The following is a 20,543-nucleotide window of genomic DNA, read 5'->3' as shown; positions in this document are numbered from 1 at the left end:
GCCTTCCTCCCAATTGGGAGCATACAATGTAGGAGCTGCCAGATGACAGCACAGGAGCCTGTAGGCACACGGAAGCCCTGAGAGCGGGACTCCCCCAGCCCCACCCCCGTGCTGTCACTGCGCCTCGGTAGCCGGGTAACGGGGCGGGAAGGTGGGCGATGGTGGCAGCTGCATGAGGCGTGGGTGACACTAGGCAGCAGCGTGTCCTGCTGCAGGCAGCCTCCTCCCTTCCCGGGAGTTTAAGGCTCAGGGGTGTTATTTTGTGTCCCAGCCACTGTGGACTTGCCAAGACCCCCCACTAAGTCTCTGAATTCACTAGCCCTCTGTCTCCGTTTCCTCAAAAGGTTGGTGACCTTGAGGCCACATTGGTGAGTGGGGCAGAGCCCACCTGCTGGAGGCCAGCAGTGGGAAAAACCACACTGGCTCTGAGCTGGGTTTAAAAAAGGGCTTATTTAATTAAATACAAGGATAAGGTCAGGCAGGGCAAGGGAGAGGGGTGCCACCAGAGAAAGCACAAGTCCCTAGGGATGCTACCCCCCCACCCCCCCTTTCCCCCTGGAAAGGCCACAGCTACCACTGGCCCCTTGGAGGAGGGGGGCATGGGTCTCTTCAGGCCCCTGAACAGGGGCCAGACATTAGAGTTCTCAGCTTCCTGGGCCCTGGGCCCCGAAGCCCACCGTGGACAGGCACCGGCCAGGCCTGGGACATCTAGGGGACATCCACACAGACACAAAGGTGAATGGGACACACCCCTCTGCCCTCAAGGACAAGGGCATTCCCCTCTGGGAGAGAAGGACTGAGGGCAGATGGGCCAGCTCTGCGAGGGTCTGCCCGTAGGCTGAACCTGCAGACAGACCCTCCCCAGCCAGCTCCAAAGGACCTGCGGCACCCATCCCTGGATCCTGCCAGGCTGAGGGGCCACTCCACAACAGTGCCGTCCAACCCCCCCTCCTCCCCCCCCCCACCCCAGTCAGGGCACAAGGAAGGCTCTGGAACAAATGCAGATGCCACAAGCCTCCCGCAGCCAATGGGGGGGCAGACAAGCCCTTTTAGGGTCTGGGGGCAGGGAGCCTGGGTCCCTTCCCACTCCAGAGCAGGGGGGCTGGATCCTCGGTCCCTTGGTCCAAAATGAAATCTAACCGGCTCCACCAGAGGACATGGCATCCACCCCCTCCACCCTAAGTTAGGTCACGACGACCCTCCCCTCACCTCCTTCTCCTGAGGATGACAGACCACCCACCGTGGCCCTGATCAAAAAAGAGATTGGCGCCTGAAAAAATATTCTACCCGGTCCAAAAACACACACAAAAACCCAGCTATGCCTGGGGGGTTCTGGGCCAGTCCTCCCGCCTCCTATCCTTGTGGGCGGCAGCTCCATCACTGGTCCAGACCTGGCAGCCCAGGGGCACATGCAGCAAGGGGCAGCACGGAGCCAGGGCTCCCACCTCCCCTGCCGGGTGGGGAGGGGTGCGCTTAGCCCAGTGGCTGCCTGGTCCCTAAGGGAGGGAATGATTGTCACGTGATGCAGTGGAAGGCCAAAGTTGGGAGCAGGGAGTAGCTGCGGCACCAGCTTCTCACTTACACTAACACACCACACCCACCGGGGGGCAGGACAGCACCCCAGCCAGCAGAGACAAGAAAATAAATAAGCCAGCATTCACTCCATCCCCATATCCACATCCCCCCAAAGTGAGGCAAATGCTCTTTGGAAGAACCCTGTTCCTCTCCCACCCTCCCCTATCTCAGAAGCAAAACCCAGACCCTATGGTTTCCCTCCCCGACCCCCTGCCCACCTGCCCCCCATGGGCAGTGGGGCAGAACCTGTTAACACCTGAGATCGAATACCCGAGTGGGGGACGGCTGGGCCGCACCCCATTTCCCTGAACATCTCCAATGGCTTTCCATGGGGTGAGGAGCCCCAGGTGGGTGGGTGGGGGCAGGTGTGCCCTCAGTCACCCCTGGATCCTCTATGGCTCTTTGCTCACTTCTTCCCAATCTAGAGAGGGGCCTGGGGCTGATTCCAAGCACTGAGCAGGGGGTACCTTTCCTGCCCCCCTCCACACACATATCCCGCCCCCCCGCCCCCCAAAGCAGGGAAGTGGCAAAGGGGAGAGAGGAGCACCTGCCAGCCACCCGCCTGGGGTCCCAGTTTAGCAGACGGGAAGAATTATAGGTCGTGGCTATTTACAAACACGGGCCCAGCCGCCCATGGTGGGGGGCATATCCAAAAGGTCCAGCTGACCCCAGTCTAGTCTCAGGCCCCCTCCTGGCTTTCTTGAGGGGGCCAGAGGCATCGGGGCCCTCAGGGGAACGCTGGAAGGGTGCCTGGACAACAGGCATGTTGCTGGTGCTCTGGGTGGGGTGAGATCCGAGTGGGCTGGATGGGCCCTACAGGCCGGCAGGGGCTGGGCTGGGTGCTGGGCTGGGTGCTGGGCTGCCAGCCAGGCTGCAGGGCAGGGAGTCGCTGGGTGAGGTACTGCGGGCGCCTGGGCGTCGGAGCAGTTCTGGGCGGAAGCCAGGGTGGCGGCGTGCGTGCTTGGTAAGGTGGTCGCTGCGGGTGAAGCGCTTGGAGCAGAGCGGGCAGGGGAAGCGCTTCTCCCCCGTGTGCGTCCGGTGGTGGCGGGCCAGCTCGTCGGAGCGCGCAAACTTCTTGTCACAGCCCGGCCAGTCGCAGGCGAAGGGGCGCTCACCTGGATGGACAAGGCAGAGGGCAGAGAGACAGCTGTCAGCGGGTTGAGGTTGGGGGGACATCCCATCAGCTCCCAAAGCATCCCGGTCATTTGTCTCTTCCCCACCCCCTAGTTCTAGAGGCTGAATTCTGGGTGTGAATTTAAACCGTGTAAATGCAAAAAACAAAGGACCCCCACTCAGTTCACAAGCCCCTAATGAATACCCTCGACCTTGATTTCCTGGGAGCTTGTAGTAACTACAGGACCATGCGCACTCTCCCTCAGTGAAAAGGAAAGCTTACAGGGACTGGCTTCCACCAGCCTCCCGCACTCCCCACCAGCACCACCGTGGTGGTGAGGGTCTCCGTGTGTATGTGCCACACAGGTGCAGGCTCAGATGCATGCTGGGTTTTTGGAGGGGCTTCTCTTCATGCAAACTGGTCACACCATCCCCACCCTCACACCCCTCCTCTCCACTCCTCTGTTAGCGACCACAGTTCCAAGTCCCTCCTTTTGGAAACGACCACCAAGGGTGCAAAGTGGGTAACGTCATCTGGGCCGTTTCCAGTGCCCCACCCCTCGGCTGACCTTCGTGGCCCCTCTCTGTGTAGACGGACATGTGAAGGGCCGTCCCGGGTCACCTGCATCCCTGCATCCTCAGGGACCGAGGCCCCACTGCAGGTCCCCATTGCAGCGCCTCCGGGAAGGGGCGGGTGGCAGGGGCATGGGCAGGTCCTCACCCTGCAACTTCCTCTGAAGACCACACCCACTGCCCAAGCAGACCTCGCCCATCCTACCCACCCACCCCCACCCAAGCCCCACCCACACAACCCCGTCTGGGGGTCTGGGGTCTCCGCTGCCCCACAACCATGCCGCACCCCACCCCCAGAGTCTCAAAGTCTAAACTGCCAACTTCTCCCCAGCCAGAGGAGGGGCAGGGGCCAGCCTGGACTTCCACCATACCCAAGGCCAAGGGGCCGGGCATCTGGGAGCCTGAGATCCCCCTGGGCATGCTCCGCCTGATGCCCAGAAGTTTTGAAGTGTGTGTGGGCATGTGTACATAGAATGTGGATACGTGGGGGGCGGGGGGGGGGTGGAGAGAGGGGCACAGCCTGGTCAGGTGTTGCCTCCTGAGTTACACACTAAAAGGCTTCCTCTGGAACACTTCGGTGACCAGGGCTGACCCTTTTTCTGGGAACACGCCCACTGGTGGGGGGCAGTGGTGGGGGAGGCAGACAGGAGAGGGTCCCCAGCCAGGGGTCAGATAAGACTCCCAAAGCAGGACCCCATGGTGAGGGATACAGGCGGAGATGACCAGGAGACAGCAGGAGGGACCACAGGACAGACCTGCAGCCATGGGGACAGCAGGGCTGGCATTCTCAGGGTAACCTGGTGACACTGCTGCTGTGAAAGCTCAGGGGGAAAGAGCTGTGGTGGGGGACACCAGTGGACTCCCCAGGGACTCAGCCATCACCCTGGCCCAGGAAAGAGCCCCATCCCTTCCTCCAGGCCACACATGGACACCCCCAGCGTGACAGGAGGGGGGGGTCCGAAGCCTAATAGGCCCCCCAGAAGGTTTCTTGTGGGGTACCTGTTGGTCTTGCTCACAGCTAGAGGAGGGCAGTCCCTGGGAGGAGGTGAACCCCGGTGTCTGGGGAAGGGTACGAGTGCCACCTTCCCGGGGAGGTGCTGAGGGGAGAGCAACTGTCCCCAAGACCCCAGGCAGCTGAAAATCCCTGGGGCTGTCCCCTCCACACCCCACGCCTCCCCAAACAATCCACAAGGCAGGGCCCGCAGCAGCTGGGGGGGGTGGAGGAGTCGCAGCGGGGAGTCCTCTACAGAATCAGGGGGCTCAAGAGTGTCTGGAAAGGATCCCAACCTCACCTCAATGGTGGCGACCCTCAGAGGATGGATCTGGGGAAGGGGATCCAGTTACAGGGGCAGGGCTGCTGGCTTTGGCCTGGACCTGGGTGCCCCTCTGAGGGACACAGTCGTGTAGCCATCTTGCAGGACACGGGCGGGAGAGCAGAGGGGAGGAGTCATCCCGTTGCTTCTGTAGCCCGCAGGAGGCTCACTTCCCCATTCGGGGCACTGGGGCTGGTCCCCACCTTCACCCCTCCACCCGGCAGTTCCACCTTCAAAGAGCCGGTTGCATGGGTGGCGAGAGTGCCAGCCAGGACAGGTCGAACGCAGCTGAAGCCGCTCAGAGCACAGCTGCCGCACACAGCTCATTGGCGTGGGGACATCCACAGCCCCAGCCCTCGCTGCTCACGTGGTCCCGCTCCCACAGTGTTGGGCAAATGCCTGCAAAGATGCCAGGCCCTGCCAACCTCTCACAGTCCGGGAAAGGGGGAACATTTAGAGACTCAGGGCCAGTGAGGGCCCCAGATATGGCCAGTTGGCTGCCCCAGGCATCCTGGCTTGAACGGTGCTAGGGAACATGCCATGCCGTGGGTAAGGCCATGGTGGACTTAACCCTGTGACCGGCTGGGCCATGGTGAACTAGGGACAGCCAGGAACCAACACCAAGGATCAAGTCACTCCTCAGAATGGTCTCTCCTTACCCGGCAGGTGCCCCACCCCGCCCCCACCCCGCCCCCTTTCCTGGCTTTTAAATCTTTGTGCTCAGCATCTCCTGGGTGTGATATTGCTCCCCACCCCCAACCTGGTGTGCCCAATACATCTCTGGAAAGAGTCTGCAGACCCAGAGACTCAAGCTCAGACTTCTGGCTCGAGTTAGGCAGCAGCTAACATGTTTGCCCATCGCCTCTCATTCACCCACCACCCCAGTTTGAAGCTATGGCTACATTATTTAAAATGATGGTCATTAGCAGTCCCTCCCTGTCCCTCTCCTCCCTCCTGGAGGACCCAGGCTGCCCCAGCTCACTTCCTAACCAGGCTGGCATCTTTGGCATAAAGGGGGGCTCTTGGTGCCGGAGGTGAGGAGGCACAGCTCCCACAGTCCCCCTCCCCACAGTGTGTGTGTGTCAGAGACCTGAAGTTCTGGAAACATCAATGGGCAAAGGCGATCCACCCAGCCCCCCTCCCTCCATGGGAGGCCAGCTCCTCACTCCCATATCATTTGCCCAATGCCTGGCCATCTGGGCCACCTTTATCAGGGAGCCTGGGTGGTGGGTGGTTATCACCCCCTGCAATGTTGGGGGGCCCTCCCCCACCCCCCAGCTGGGGCATAGGCACCTGAAGCCAGTTCTAGCTGCTCTCTGCACCCCTGCCTATTGGAGAAGGAGACGAGGTGGGGAGGCAGTTCCTGGGGAACCATGCCCCCTGTTCAGGCCTGGCAATGTCCCCTGCCTAACCCCAGATAAGCCACCAGTCTCCTGAGCCCCACCTGACCTTAAGAGAGCTCCAGCTCTGCCTGGGGGGCATGCTACTACCCGCCAGGCCTCAGTTTCCCCATCTGCCTCTCCTCCTGGGGGCCTCTTCGGCAAACTATAATTATCACCACCACCCCGCCTTGGGCTGTGGGATCGGAAAACTCGGGGTCACCCTAGCCCCTGTCCCCCACATCCTGAGGATTCCCCCTCCTACCCAATTCATAAATCAGCCCACCGCTCCCCTCCCATGTAGTGGTCTGGCTCCTCAACCCCTAATCCCTTCTCCATAAGCGGATTTTCCTCTGCAAAACCCAGCTCTCTCCGCCGGTCCCCCCGCCCCAGCCCGCCCTGCCCTTCGGATTAAATGAAGCCCCGAGGCTGCTCTTCCCCCTCCACACCTCACACCACCATCTCCTCCAAAGCCACACCCTAGCGCCCCTTCCCCCCTCCTGCAATCAGGGTGCTGTCCCCGCTCCTGGGACACACCCCTCCCTGCCCCACCTGATCCCAGGGCTTCAGGTTTCTACTGAGAAGCCTCTTCTTCCAAGAAAGCCTTTTCCTCCATCAACCCCCGCGGTTCCAGGTCCCAGGGGACAGGACTGCGGTCCCCAGTACCTTGCTCAGAGTAGGTGCTCACCTACTATTTCTCAGACTAAGGTAGACAGGGTTTTAGAGTCAAGCGGGGGGGAGGGGGGGTGGTCTCAACTGGAGGTGATCCTGAACCCCCACTCCATGGGACACTGGGCAATATCTGGGAACATCTACGGTTGTCATAACTGGGGAGAGCTCCTGGCACCGGTGGGTGGAGGCCCAGGGGAACTGAGCCCCCTCGAGGCACACATGGCTGACTGCCTGCTGGGCACTGGGGGCGCAGACAGGGGAGCCCTCTGGAGATGAGGGAGGCTGGGAGAGCACAGCCAGCCAGCCTCTCCTCCCGCCCCCGCCCCATCTCCCTGCTCTCACTCTTGTATCCACAGCAACCGCAGTCAACATTTCCCGCAGCTTCCAAAGTCCTTGCCCGCCCCACGCAGAAGAGCTCTGTGCTGGGCCAGGGGCTGCAGGCAGGGCACGGAAGACCACAGGACAGCCCTCTCCGCTCCCTGTGGTTGGGGAGCCCTGTGAGAAGATCCCAGGGCCCCTGCGGCCTCTTCACCGCCCCCGTGCACCAAACGAAGCAGGGATGATGGGGGCACCACACTCCCTCCAGTGCTGTCGGCTCATCGGTACAGTAAGGCTGGATCAGGATTGGCATTGCCTTTACGGAGAGAACAGACCTCAGACGAGGTGGGTAGGGGCAGGACTCTCTCCCAAGGGCCCCTGGGAGGACGGCTCAGCAGACAGCTAGCTCTAATTATTCTCTGTTCCTAGCCTTGGGACACCCAGGATGAGCATGGATTCCCCACCCCCCAAGCAAGCTTAACAGCAGCTGCCCGTCCAACGGGGGCCAGGAAAGCCAAAGGGCCTTCACACAGACTCCAGCAGGGCTTGGTGGTCCTGGGAGTCAAGGAGACACTGAACATGCAATCATTAAGCACACGAGTGTCCACAATCCTTGAGAAACGGAACCAAGGGGCACCTGCCAGATGGGTCCAGGAGCTGCGCCCCACTAGGTCCTTGCGCTGTTGTTATAAACACAGCTCCAAGACAGGACATCCAGAGCCACAGCTCCCAGCGGGCACAGGACCCAGCACGGATGGCACTCTGTCCTCCCCGCCATCTGCACTCACCCTTGCAACACCCCAACTCAGCCTCTTTGGCCTCCGTTTCTCATTAAAAACAGGGATGGCAATACTGAAGTACTGGCCCCAGCAAGGAGTCCTCCTCCCCCATGGACTCAGGGAGACGGTCACCATTGCCTGGGGACCTAGAGGTTCTCAAGGATCCCAAGACACCCTGGAGAAGTGTCCCTTGGGAACCTGGCCACCACCCCCCCTTCACTCCATCCAGAAAAAGTCGGACAGAATCCAGGGGCAAAATCAAACCAAGTCAGGGCACTGGGGGTCCCCAAAAGGTTCTCAGAGGACCAATACCTCAGGCCAGAGATGGGACAGGCGGAAGGGCACTGTGGTAAGTGAGAGATGGGATCCCTAGGTCCCCTCTGTCAAATCTCCCACTTCAGCCGCCCCCACCCGACGCGGTTGAGCCACTGAACTCTTAGGTGACAACCCACGCCCAAAGAGGCACTTCTCCATCTTCACGGACCCCCTAAATGTCCCTCCCACAAACATGAGGATACCACCATCTTTAAAAGCAAATAATATCCAGTGACTACACAGAGAAAGATGGTCGCTCCTTTTAAGAGAATTTAGACCCCACCCAAGTCCTGTCCTGGCAGAGCCTCCGTCCCCTGAGAACAAGGACAGGAACTGAAGGAGAGGTGGGAAGAGTGTGGAATGGGGAGGGGGGCTGCCAGCACCCGTGTGGCATTTGAGATCTGGCCACTGGCCTGAGGCTGCCTGCTGTGTGTGTCTGCCACACTACTGGGAACCTGTCCACTGAGCCAAGACCCGCCAGCCCTGATCCCCAGCCCAAACTCACAGCTCGGTGGGCATTCTCATGGTGGGCATTCTATGGAGAGGAGAGGGGGCCCACAGCAGGATAAGGGGAGACGGTGACAAAATAAAAGGGTGACCAGCACCCCTTGACTCCAGGCTCCCCTAGATGCCCCACCACCCACTGGGCTGAGAGAGGTGACAGTGTCCCAAAAACCTACTGCACAACCCTTGCACCTTCCGGGTTCTGCAGCAAGTGGGGGCAACAACACGCTAGAAACACTATGAGGACCTGACTCCTTCAGGGAGTCCTCCTCTGCAATCTCTCTCCTCCCCAGACTAAGGTCCCAACCCTCACTCTCAACCCCTCTCTCCGCCTAATTAACGCCCCCCCATCCTGGCCCCGTGCCAGGAGCGGCGCCTTCCTCTGAGCAGAATCCACACCGCTATCCCGCAGACCGCGACGCGACTCCTCCTCCCTCTCTACCGCTAAGGAAACTGAGGCAGGGGAAGGGGAAGAAGGAGAACCTCAGAGCTGGGTGCTCCAACCACAATGCACAGCACCAAACCCAGATCCAAACGCAACAGAAAATAAAAAAGAAAGAAGCCACTGGAAAAGGGGGCTGCCTGGGAGCCCCGAGCCCACTCCACGACTGCGCGGCGCCGCGCTCCCAGCGAGCCCCTGCCGTTGCCGCCGCGCCCGCCATCCGCGCGCCACCCGACCGCGTGGCCGCCACGCCCCCTGCGCGCGCCCCACCCACCGAGGCCCCGCCCTCCCGGCAGGCGCGGCGGCAACCCGGGCGCGCCCCCCACCCCGCCCCCGACCCGCCACGCAGTTTCGGGGTCCCGGCGGGGGAGGGGGCCCAAGAGGCTGCCCTGGCGGGCCGGACTCACCTGTGTGCGTTCGCAGGTGCGATTTGAGGTGCGAGGACTTATAGTACGCTTTGGCGCAGCCCGGGAAGGGACAGCGGTGGCTCTTGGCGGCGGCAGGCGCGGCGCCGGGGGCGCGGCCGGAGGACGGAGACGAAGCGGCCGAGGAGGAGGAGGCGGGCGAGGCGCCCCCCGGGGCCGCAGTGGACCCGCCTCGCAGGTCGGCCAGGATACTGGCAGCCAGCAGGTGGGGCGCGGCGGCAGCTCCAGGGCCCGAGCCGGGGGCAGCCCGGGAGGGCGGCGTTGGCGGCCCCGGGGGCCCGGGCGGGGCGGCCTCGCGGCGTGGCGCGCGCACATCCAGGCCGGCGGCGGGGCCCGCGCCCTCGGGGCCCGGCCGCCCGCGGTGCACCACGGCGCCCGAAGAGATGGCCATGAGCACGTCGGCTGCGAAGTAATCTACGCACGCTACCGCCGCCGACATGCCGGAAAAGGGCGCGCGGCGCGGACCGAGCAGAGGTGGCGGGAGCGGTGCCCGTCCGGCCGGCGGCGGCTGCTCGAGTGCGGGAGGAGGAGGAGGAGGAGGCCGGTGCGCGCCGCCGCCGCCGCCGCCCGCGCTCGACCCGCCCCGCCCCGCCTGACGCGCCCTGACGCACCGGAGCCCGCGGGGGCGGCCACGTCCCGCCCCGCCCGGAGGACGCCCCCTCGGGGCGCCGCGACCACGCCCCCAGCCCGGCGCGCCCTCCAGCGAGCCGCACGCTGCCGCCTGGGGCGGGGTCCGGGCGGATGGAGCCGCCTCCCTGGCGCGCCCCCTCCGGCCCGAGAGCGCGCCCTGGCCTTCGATCCTGTGCTCTCCTTCCCACGCGTGGTTCTAGGCCTGGAGCTCGACCCTCCTGGTGCGCCCCTTCTGCTGCTGCAAGGCCCCCAGGCACCTCCCCAGAGCCCCCTCCACCAGAGTGCCACGCCCCTCCTTCCCCGGACTGCTCCGCCCCCTTTCGGCGCACCCCTCCCTTCGCGCGCTCCCCGCCCCTCGCGGGCGCGCCCATCCCACGGCGCGGCGCGCGGCAAGCAGAAGACCGCCCCTTCCCCAGACGCTTCCCCCGGGCCCCAGCGCGCCCCCGTTCGCGATGGGGGAGGGCTCCACACCCCACGTGGTTGGGTGGGGGTACGGAGGCGGCCAGCCCCGCCTCCCGGCCACGTGCGCGACCCTTCCCCCCACACACACACACCGGGCCTAGTGCCCTGCTTGACTGCGCGCATCTGTGTCGCCTCCCTCGCCGCCTTTGGTGGTAGTCCCCATGCTGCACCCTGAGGCCCCCCGGGCCTCCCAGGCCTAGGCACCGGAGGAGTGGGCCGCCCCACCCCCCGGGTCGAACGAACCTGTGTTCGTTCCTCTTTTTGCGCCCCATTCGGGAGTCACTCTGCTCGCCTCATTAGGGCTGAGGATTGGTGTGCGTTTGGGAGGGCGAGAGGAAAGGGGTTGGGAAAAGGAACCTACTGGAATCGCAAAAGGCTGGGCTCGGGGCGCCTTGGCGAGGCAAAGCGTCCGGCCCTGCCGAGACACGCGGGTCGCGGACACCGCTCCCCGGCGCTGGGCAGGGATCCTTGTAGCTTGAACGATGAAAGTGTGGTCTCTCTAAGCCCCGGAGGATGTCCAGACCAAGTTTAATAGCTGGGGACGCAAATGGCCGGGGCTCGCAGCCCCAAAGTGGTGGGTGCAGGCCAGTGGGCGACCACGCCCCCGCCCCTTCCTATGCCTGCGGTAGCGGCGTTGCAGTGGCCTGAGCGGCCTCCAGGGGGCCTGCACGGCCTCCCTGCCCAGGTTACAGTCCCCAATGCTAGCTTGGCGACCTGCATGTGGACAGGGGCTGTGACCCTGGCCCCATCCCGGAACTCGATCCTTACCCTCTCCACCCGCAACTCCTAACTGGCCTGATACCGCTGAGCTCCTCTACCCCCAGGCTAGCCACTGTCCCCTGGGGTTCCGCCCCTTGGTACTAACTTGTGGCAGCCCGGAGGGAAAATGGGAATGGAGCATTGACTTCAGGATGCAGAGATAAAATGCAGCCCAGTGGGCTCCCTTTGACAGACAAGCCCACTCTCCCAGGCCTGGCGCTCCGAGGCCCACTCTGGACAGCCATTATCCAGGTGGCATTCATTGGGCGCTGGCGGTCAGCATTCCTGCCGACCTGGGCCCCCTGTGTCTTTGAAGATCTAGGTGGGTCACCTGGGCAGGCTCCCAACCCCCCATCTCAGTAGTCCCACCCGCAGATGCTGCTCGGTCCCCACAACCCAACTTCTCCAAGTCCAGAAGAGGCAGGCAGCCCTTTGCAGGATCTCCCCACCAGGCAACACAGGCAAATAGCAGGGTGAGAAAAAGGCTGGGACCTTTCGTTCCTTCTGCCCATGTTTATTGGGTCAGAGGAGCCCCACAAAGGCTGACCTCCAGGGGCTCAGTCTAGGGCAAGGCAACTGGAAGTTGACAATGGCATGGGTGAGCAGGCACAGGCCTGCCAAGTAGAGGAAGCAGGGGTAGTGTCCCAGAGGCAGATCCATCTGGGGCCTGAAGTGTGAGAACCTCAGGTGGTGTGGCAGGAATCCAGGGCAGTGGCTGAAAAGGTGCCCTCTTCCTACAGAGGGAAGGGGGTAAGCTGTGGCAAGGCAGGGGTCAGGACTGCCATACAGGCTGTGCCCAGCAGGCTGAGTGGTCCGGACAAGTCATTCTGTCAGGACCTCAGATGTGCACCACTCTCAGGGATAATGAAGGTCTAGGTCAGTGATGGGCAACCTTTTGAGCTTGGTGTGTCAAAATTCGCCAAAAAACTGAGCATAACTCAGGTAGTGTGTCACTTTGAGGAAAAAACATTATTTTGCAAATGTTTCATCCTCAGGAGCAGCAAATGTTTCATCCTCGGCATGCGGTCGCCTCAGCAGCCGCATGTCATCAGAAATGGCTACGCGTGTCAGTGCTGACACATGTGTCATAGGTTCGCCATCACTGGTCTAGGGCCTCCATCTACGGGCCACGACAGCTGCTCTGCAGGCAGGAGATCCCTGCTCCACCTGTGGGATTTCTCTTTACACCCAGGCCGCCAGCAAATATATAACCCTCAAACCCCCATGACCCCCCCACACACCCCCTCTGACGCCATGCCCAGCTTAGCCTTGTACCTGGTCACTCTGTTCTTACTACAACCCTTCAGTTGTCAGACAGAAATCAAGGTTGCAAGAGGGCTGAGCAGCAGCCTTCCAGTGCACAGAGCTAAGTGGTAGTGAGAGTTTGGGGAATACACAAAGGGAGATGGCTTGAGCTTAGTCCAGGATGAGCACCCACCTGGCGTTAGTCCCTCCTTTCTCCAGACCCGTTTCCTCAACTGTAAACCGGAGACCATCTTTGCCCTTCACTGAGAGCACCAAGGGACTCAGGGATGGGGGCAGATGCAGCCAGATGTGGAGGTGGAGGGCACACAGGTGCAGGTGAGGGGAAGGCTACGTAAAGTGGGGTGCACCCTGGAGCACATGTACCCATGGGAAAGGTACACAGATAGGTCAGGTCAAAATCAAGGCTCCAGGGTATGTATGTGTGTGTGTATGTATAGACATACTGGAATGGCCAATATCTTCTTTTAGTGAAGCCTTAATTTTTTGTTTTAATAGTATTTTCTATACAACTTTTACCCATGTGTATTTTTTTATTTTCTTTAAATGTCAGCAGGTATCTAGGCAGTGCAATTATGGGCCACCTGTCCTTTGTTTTTTATACTTTTCTATATATTTATTATTTTTTTTAATATATTTTATTGATTTTTCACAGAGAGGAAGGGAGAGAGATAGAGAGCCAGAAACATTGATGAGAGAGAAACATCGATCAGCTGCCTCCCGCACACCCCCTACTGGGGACGTGCCCGCAACCAAGGTACATGCCCTTGACCGGAATCGAACCCGGGACCCTTCAGTCCACAGGCCGACGCTCCATCCACTGAGCCAAACCGGTCTTGGCTATATATTTATTTTTAATAAATCCACCCTTAGTGTGGACTGGACTCAGGGACTCACTTCCTAAGAACAGGGCAGGAAAGGGGGAGGACAACAATCTGCAGTGGGGATACCCTGCTGGACCCCACCTCACCCAGGTGGACAAGGCCCACCTCAGGTTGATGTCCTGTGTGTGATGGGAACTCCTGATGGGATGTGACCAGAAGGGCACCTCACATTGGTATGCTCTTCCCAAAAACCCACAGCCCCAGTCTATTCATGAGAAAACAGAAGGCCAAATTAGGGGACATTTCAAAAAACGCCCCCAAACTGTCAAGATCATGAAAAAAAAGAAAGTCTTAAAGTGCCCTAGATTGTAAGAGACTAAGGAGATGTGATGACTAAATATGATGTGGGGATCTGGGTTGGATCTTGGGACAGATAAGGATGTCAGTGGAAAATATGATGAGACTGGCATGTAGTTGATGGGAGTGCACACAAGTCCATTTATTGGCTTTAACACAATGTTAACATGAAGGGCATTGGGGGAAATGTAGATGGGAACTCTCTATACTGTCTTTGCAACTTTTCTGAAAAACCCCAAAATGATTCCAAGATAAAAACTTTAAAACAAACGTGGAGAGGGAACATGGGAGTAATTTAATAATAATGACCACATGGATAGTAGCAGCTTACATCAGAGGAACTACACATGGTATCACTGCTCTGTTTACAGCTTACCAAAACTGCCAATTTTGTGCCCTTTGACCCAGCAATTCCACTCCAAAAAAGGTACCAAAAAATATTCATAAAGAAGCAAGTATGGCCTGGCCAGCATGGCTCAATGGTTGAGTGTCGACCTATGAGCCAGGAAGTCACGGTTTGATTCCCAGTCAGGGCACATGTCCAGGTTGCAGGCTAAATCTCCAGTGTGGGGCATGCAGGAAGCAGCCGATCAATGATTCTCTCATCATTGATGTTTTCTCTCTCTCTCCCTCTCTGAAATCAATAAAAATATATATTTTTTAAAAAGAAGCAAGTATATATAGCTGAACTATTTGTAATTGGAAAAAAGAAACCACTTCAACACTGGTTATTAAATTATGGAGAAAGTTCCTTGGGAGAACCAGGACACAGGGTCGGGAAGGAGGAGCCAGCTCCAACTCCCAAGGAGGACCGTTCATGCTGTGACCTCTGTAGCCTGCCCACAGTGATTACCTGTAGAGGGGCCTGCAGGGACATGGGAGGAACAAGATGGGATATGGAGATTTAGGAGGCAGTGGACCAGCTCTCAGAGGGGCATGTCAGATAGCACACGCCCTATTCAGCCACCTGCCTGGTGTTGGGTGTTAGCACATATGACCCTAACCACTCAGTGTTTGTCCTGTTCACTACTCTGGTACAAATACTGGCCTAGGCCGGCCGGCCGGCCGGCCTCAGAGTCACCGCGATGGCGGCCTTCACTCTGCTGCGGCAAGGGCGAGCCGGTGCGCTGAAGACTCTGCTTCTGGAAGGACAAGTGTTTCGAAGACTTGCGTCTACAGCCTCTCTCTCTGCAGAATCAGGAAAGAGTGACAAGGGCCTGCCCCCAAATTCCAAGAAACAAAGTCCACCAAAAAAGCCTGCACCAGCTGCCGCACCAGCCGCCGCTCCTGCTGAGTCGTTTGACACCACCACCTACAAGAACCTCCAGCATCATGACTATAACGTGTACACCTTCTTAGACGTGAACCTGGACCTCTCTGACCAGAGGTTGCCTCAGCCCTCTTCTGGCCGAGAGTCACCTCGCCACTGAGAGCTCAGTTTAATGATCACCCTTCGTTGTCCGCTGCGTTCTTGCCTGCAAAATAAAGTCTGCTCAAGTCGTAAAAAATAAAAATAAAATAAAATACTGGCCTAGCCCTGGCCCGTAAGGCTCAGTTGGTTGAGCACCGTCCTGTGCACTGAAAGGTCACCAGTTCCATTCCTGGTCAGGGCACATACCCAGGCTGTGGGTTCGATCCCCAGTCAGGGTGCTGCAAGAGGCAGCCCATCATTGTTTCTCTCTCTCCCTCCCTCTCTAAAAGTCAATAAAAATAAATTAAGCCCTAGCTGGTTTAGCTCAGTGGATAGAGCGTTGGCCTGCGGACTAAAGGGTCCCGGGTTCAATTCCAGTCAAGGGTACATGCCTGGGTTGCGGGCTCAACCCCCAGTAGAGGGTGTGCAGGAAGCAGCCAATCAATGATTTTTCATCATTGATGTTTCTATCTCTCTCTTCATCTCCCTTCCTTTCTGAAATCAATAAAAATATATTTGAAAAAAATAAAAATAAATCAAAAAGCCCTGGCCAGTGCTGTTAAGTGGTTAGAGTGTCGGCCCACACACAGAAGGGTCATAGGTTCGATTCCCAGTCCAGGGCACACACCAGGGTTGCAGGCTAGATCCCTGACCTAGTCAGGGTGCATGTGGAGACAAACAATCGATGTTTCTCTCTCTTCCCCCTTTTTCCCTTTCACTCTCTCTAAAAAAATCAATAGAAAAAATATCCTCAGGTAAGGATTAACAAAACAAAACAAAAAAAATTAGTTTCTTAGATGTTACCCAGCTGGTCTTCTCCTTAATCCAATTCTGATTTCAAAGAGTCACCAGAGTTAATATATATCTGTCATCCCCCTAGTCAAGCTAATGTTCTAGCCTTTTGTGATAGAGCATTTTAGAGATTAATGCACACTTCCCACTCTCTTAAGACATCCATGTTTATTTCCAACATGTGTGAGACTACTTACCATGGTCCAGGGATCCCTCACAGCCAAGAGCTCAGGGTAAGACAATGGACGTAGCCAGGATGAAGCAAGCCCCAGCCAGGCCTAGCCAGATAGTGGGCATATGACTGACCTACTACTGGCATGACACACAAAATGCACTAGACCCCTGCTCAGAGCACTGGGGACAGACCCAGGAGCCCCATTCCTTCTCCAGGAAGTGGGAGGGACAGAATCTGGCTCTAACCTGGTGTTCACTTACTTCCTTTCACATGGGGATTCCCTCCGCAGAGCTCTTGCTCATCTTCACTCCTTGGCTGGCCCAAGACCCCTGAAAGTAGAGGCTCAGAGAGGCACAACGCAGGTTTCATTTGTCTGGCTCTCAAGGACACCCAGGGGCCTGGCCTCCGGGCCACCTCTCAAAGGCCCATGCTCCTCTAGTCCCCACCTGATCTGCTGAAGGAGAAAAGCCATCTTCAGGATGCCCTCCTCCTCCAACATGGGTCAGGGGGAGCTCTGCTAGGCATGCTGGGCTTCAAAAAAATGGCTGCGGCCAGGCCCAGCCCCAGCCCCCTACGAGTGTCACCTGCACGTGCTACAGACACACACGACTATGGTCTGTGCCCTGCCACTGCCAGGCACTGGGGTCTGATGGCTCAGAGCTCACTGTCCAGCAGAGGCATGAAGTGGCCCAAGACTATAAGCCATCACAGGAACCCGAGGCTAGAGCCACCCAGGCAGGTTCCCAGGGCTTGGCCCTGGGGTCAGCTTTGCCTGAGCTGTCTCCCCTGTAAGTGGAAACAATAGGGATGGTGAACCCAGCAGCTCAGGATTTTCATAAAGATCAACTTGGCACATGGCAGCAGTTGTGAAATGTAAGGAAGAGGGACTCTGATGCTGGGCCAGCATTCTGGTCTGATGAATCCCACTGCCAATAGTTGGTCCTGCACCCTAACCATGAACCCTAAGCACTGCCCCAGCGGGGAGGGAGATGCCCATACCTTTAGACTAGGGTGCTTGGGTCTCCCACTAGAGGCCTCATTTCAGATCTGGGCCCCACAGTCATGCACTGCCTTCCTGGAGAGGGGGTTTGTGCTCAGGGCCCCTCTGAGCAACAGGAGAATGCCACTGCCAGGTGTGAGCACATGTCCGGAAAACTTACAAAATGGAGAACAAAAAAGTTGGCCCTTCTTCCATGCAGCCAGACCCATGGGCCATATCAAATGAAAGGGAAAGGGAGCGCATTCTGGAATGTACCGCAGGCTTCCCCCAACACTGCCACTACATAGTAACCCTGAGTCTGGAGAAAGGCCCCGGGTGAGCCCCTCACAGGCACCTGGTGTGGAGAGAGCAGAGTCTCAGCAGACTGCCTTATCAAGGTCAACATCATGTGCTGTGGGGGGTAGGGGGGAGGATGCTCATACTTAAATTTTCAGAATCCTTTCTATCATGGAGTGTGTCTTGTGAACTAGCATTGCATGATTTATGTGCAAGGTATCAACTATTTATAATAAGATGACAAATTTCTCTCGACTACATCTATAAATCTAAGCAATCCCACTTTCTGCAAAAATAAAAAATCAGGGTGAGGGAAGTGGATAAGCCCATCGGAGGTTGACAAGAAAAAAGAACCTGCAGAAGTGAGGAGAGGAGACGGGCTTCCAGACCTCCGTGATCAAGATAGGGGGCTCAGGCTAACTGGGGTGACAGCCTAGAACAACCCACACGCAGGCCAGGGCTCAGCATACCATACAGATGGCACTTCAGTGGGGAAAGACGGCTTTTTCAGGACAGGTAGTTGGGGCAAATGATTTAGAAAAAAGCAGTTTGGGTTCCTACCTCACTCTTTCTGAAGAGTAGTTTCTAGAATTAGACCAAAATTTAAATTATTTTAAAAAGAAACCATTACATTTCCAGAAGAAAATATCAAATGTTATATTATCTTGAACTATAGAAGATATTTCAGAGTGTGATACAAAATGCAGATGCTACATATGAAAAATACTAATAATAACTAATAACTTTTAAGTGCCTGGCAAAAATAAATAAATAAATAAGGCAGACAAACAAAAAGACCCAATCCAAGTCAAAGACAAATGACAGAATGGGAAAAACACTTTAACAGACAATGGGCTAACTGCTTTAATATTGAAAGTGTGCCTAGAAAAGAATAACACTAACAACCCAATAGGAAAATGGGCAAAGACTATGAAATACAAACAGCTTTTGAATATAAGAACATTTATAATAAATATAATCTTCCCAGTTTCAAAATGGTAGAAATTATCAACATAAAAAATAGATCTGACAAAAGCACTGAGATCCATTGTACTTCCTAGGAAACAAGTAAAGCTACACTGAAACTATTTTATGCCTACCGGTTCTTCAAGATCAAGCAATGGGGGACACTAGCCCCTTCCTTTGTTGGGAGGGGGACAATTTGGTATGACTGGTTAAGAAATTATTTCGCAGTTAGAGATCTACACAAAGCCATTTGACCTAGCACTTCTGCACCAAGGAATTCAGCCGACAGAAATACTCCTACTTGGCTATAAGTATAGTCAACCTAGCATTGCTTGTTATAATACTGGAAATAACCTAAATTTCAACCAACAGGAAATAGGATAAATACACAGTACTAATAAAATATGATACAGCCATTAAAACGAATGAGTTCATAAAAAGCACTCTCCAAGTGGGATCACATGGTGAGTGATGTTTTGTACAAACGAATTAGATGTATGTGCATAGACTGTCTCTGTTGATACATAAGAAACTGGTTTATCTCTGCCCCAGGGGACCAGGAACTAGGCCTTGGAGGTCAGGGATAGGTATGACATGGAGTTTTTCCCTGGGACCTTACGTGCTATGCATTTTTTACTCTGTATCTGAAAACATTTTTGTTCAGTTGTAAGCAGTTGCTTTGAACTTATTGCATTATGGGGCCCTGTCTCTCAGTAAACTTACATTCAGAGAGGGTGAAAAGACAACATACTCTGTGACAAGTGAGGCACCATGGGTCAGTGGGAGGGAGTACAGGGCTGAGGAGTCAGGAGTAGGGTTGCTTTGGGGAAGAAACTGAAGCAAGAGACTGTGAGGAAGTCAGATTTGTTAAGAAACGTTAACTATGCTGGGGGCATTGAGAGACCAGGGCTGAGTGAGGGTATGTCAGACTCAAAGACCAGTCTGTGCAAATGTCCTGGGAATGTTCTCTGCTCTAATGAATACAGATCTCATGTTCAGTTTGGCTTCTAAACGTCCCGTATTATCAAAAATGACCCCAGACTCCCAGCTAGAGGGGCCCATGGGGCTTGGGAGGGGCGAAGGCACCAGCAGCTTCCCCGCCCACTCCCAGGCCAGGGCCCTTTCCAGTGATAGAGACGGGTGGGCCAGGACTCCATAGACTCTCAGGCTGGACTGCCCCGAGGCCAGGATACCGGAGCAAGCCTGGAGGGACGGAGAGGAAAGGTTTGGTAGAAAAGGCGTCTCCCGCGTGACACCGGTGAGTCACCTTCCGTCGGACAGTGACACTCTTTAAGCCCCCGGCGGCCCATTCTAAGCTCTCTGAGCACCCAAGTCTCTCCTTCCCCATTACAAGCAACCAAAAGTTCTGCGGAGCAACGTACTGCGAGGCCAAACCCGGCCGGACTGACGGGAAGCGATCTACCGCCACCTGAGCCCACTGTCAACACTGAGACCAGCGGAGGCGCCGGGGCACGGTGGGGCTGCGTGCGGTCCGGCCCCGCGGTAGCCCGTTCTGCACGTGGAGAGGCTGAGACGCATGGGAACGGAGGGGAACCGTCGGGAATGGCGGAAAGGGCAGGGACCGGCCGGGCGGGGTACGAGCCCCCGCCACTTACCGGCGAGGCCACGGCCTCCTCGACCATCCGCCGCCGGTTCCGGGCGAGCATTACGCCACTTCCGCTCCCGCCCGGACCCTGCAGGTGACACAGCTCCCAACGGCCGCGCCCCCTCAGCGTAGTCCCCACCCCCCAGGCTGAAGCACCGCCCCCTCTTAAAGGGCCGTGCAACGCCTTAGGCTTCGGACTGGGGCCAGGTGGAAACCAGCAGATCTGGGCGGTGGCCGCCATCCCTTGATTCTGCAGCACAAGCTAAGCCGCCGCCAGACCCTGGGGTGGACGATAGGTCACTCGTCTCCGAGGCTTTCCCAGCTCTAGGGCTTTGTCCTTGGAGGTCGCAGGAGGCACTCCGGGCCTGGTGGTGAGCCTGGCCTCCAGCTGGGGTACAGAGACCAGGGATCTCAAGGGCACCCGAGGCAAACACAGCTCAAAGCCCCCCATGGAGTGTAAAGGAAATCCAGCCCCGGAGTGGCCCCTTGGGAAGACCCCATAAGGCCCTCAGACCTGCCAGTCTGTCCCTGGGCTTCAGCCTCATTTGCAAAGGAAGTGACCTGGCCTGGCCCCTCAGAACCTTGGTGAGCTGTCTTGGCACTCAGTGCAGCCC

At 57.5% G+C, this 20,543-nt stretch overlaps 2 protein-coding genes across 3 annotated transcripts; one reads left to right on the top strand and one right to left on the bottom strand.

Moving 5' to 3' along the window:
- Positions 1-1,883: 1,883 nt before the first annotated feature.
- Positions 1,884-20,015, bottom strand: KLF16 (KLF transcription factor 16). 2 transcript variants are annotated; one of them, XM_008150813.3, is made up of 2 exons: positions 9,391-10,054; positions 1,884-2,690 (listed from the first exon to the last, which is right to left on the bottom strand). In XM_008150813.3, exons 1-2 carry the CDS (start codon positions 9,845-9,847, stop codon positions 2,389-2,391), a joined length of 759 nt encoding a protein of 252 aa, XP_008149035.2. In that variant the 5' UTR covers positions 9,848-10,054; the 3' UTR covers positions 1,884-2,388. The 2 variants fall into 2 exon arrangements, 1 of the variants encoding a protein (XP_008149035.2); XR_008556321.1 differs by lacking the exon at positions 9,391-10,054 and adding an exon at positions 19,940-20,015 and having other exon boundaries at positions 2,639-2,690.
- Positions 14,340-15,720, top strand: LOC103294284 (NADH dehydrogenase [ubiquinone] flavoprotein 3, mitochondrial-like). The gene has a single exon (XM_054717541.1). The coding sequence runs from the start codon at positions 14,789-14,791 to the stop codon at positions 15,131-15,133; it is 345 nt and encodes a 114-aa protein (XP_054573516.1). The 5' UTR covers positions 14,340-14,788; the 3' UTR covers positions 15,134-15,720.
- Positions 20,016-20,543: the final 528 nt, after the last annotated feature.

The sequence above is a fragment of the Eptesicus fuscus genome, chromosome 6 (genome assembly GCF_027574615.1).
Source record: "Eptesicus fuscus isolate TK198812 chromosome 6, DD_ASM_mEF_20220401, whole genome shotgun sequence".
Taxonomy (NCBI): Eukaryota; Metazoa; Chordata; class Mammalia; order Chiroptera; family Vespertilionidae; genus Eptesicus; species Eptesicus fuscus.
Note: the sequence above shows the minus strand (reverse complement) of the source record. Positions and strands in the feature narration are given on the sequence as shown.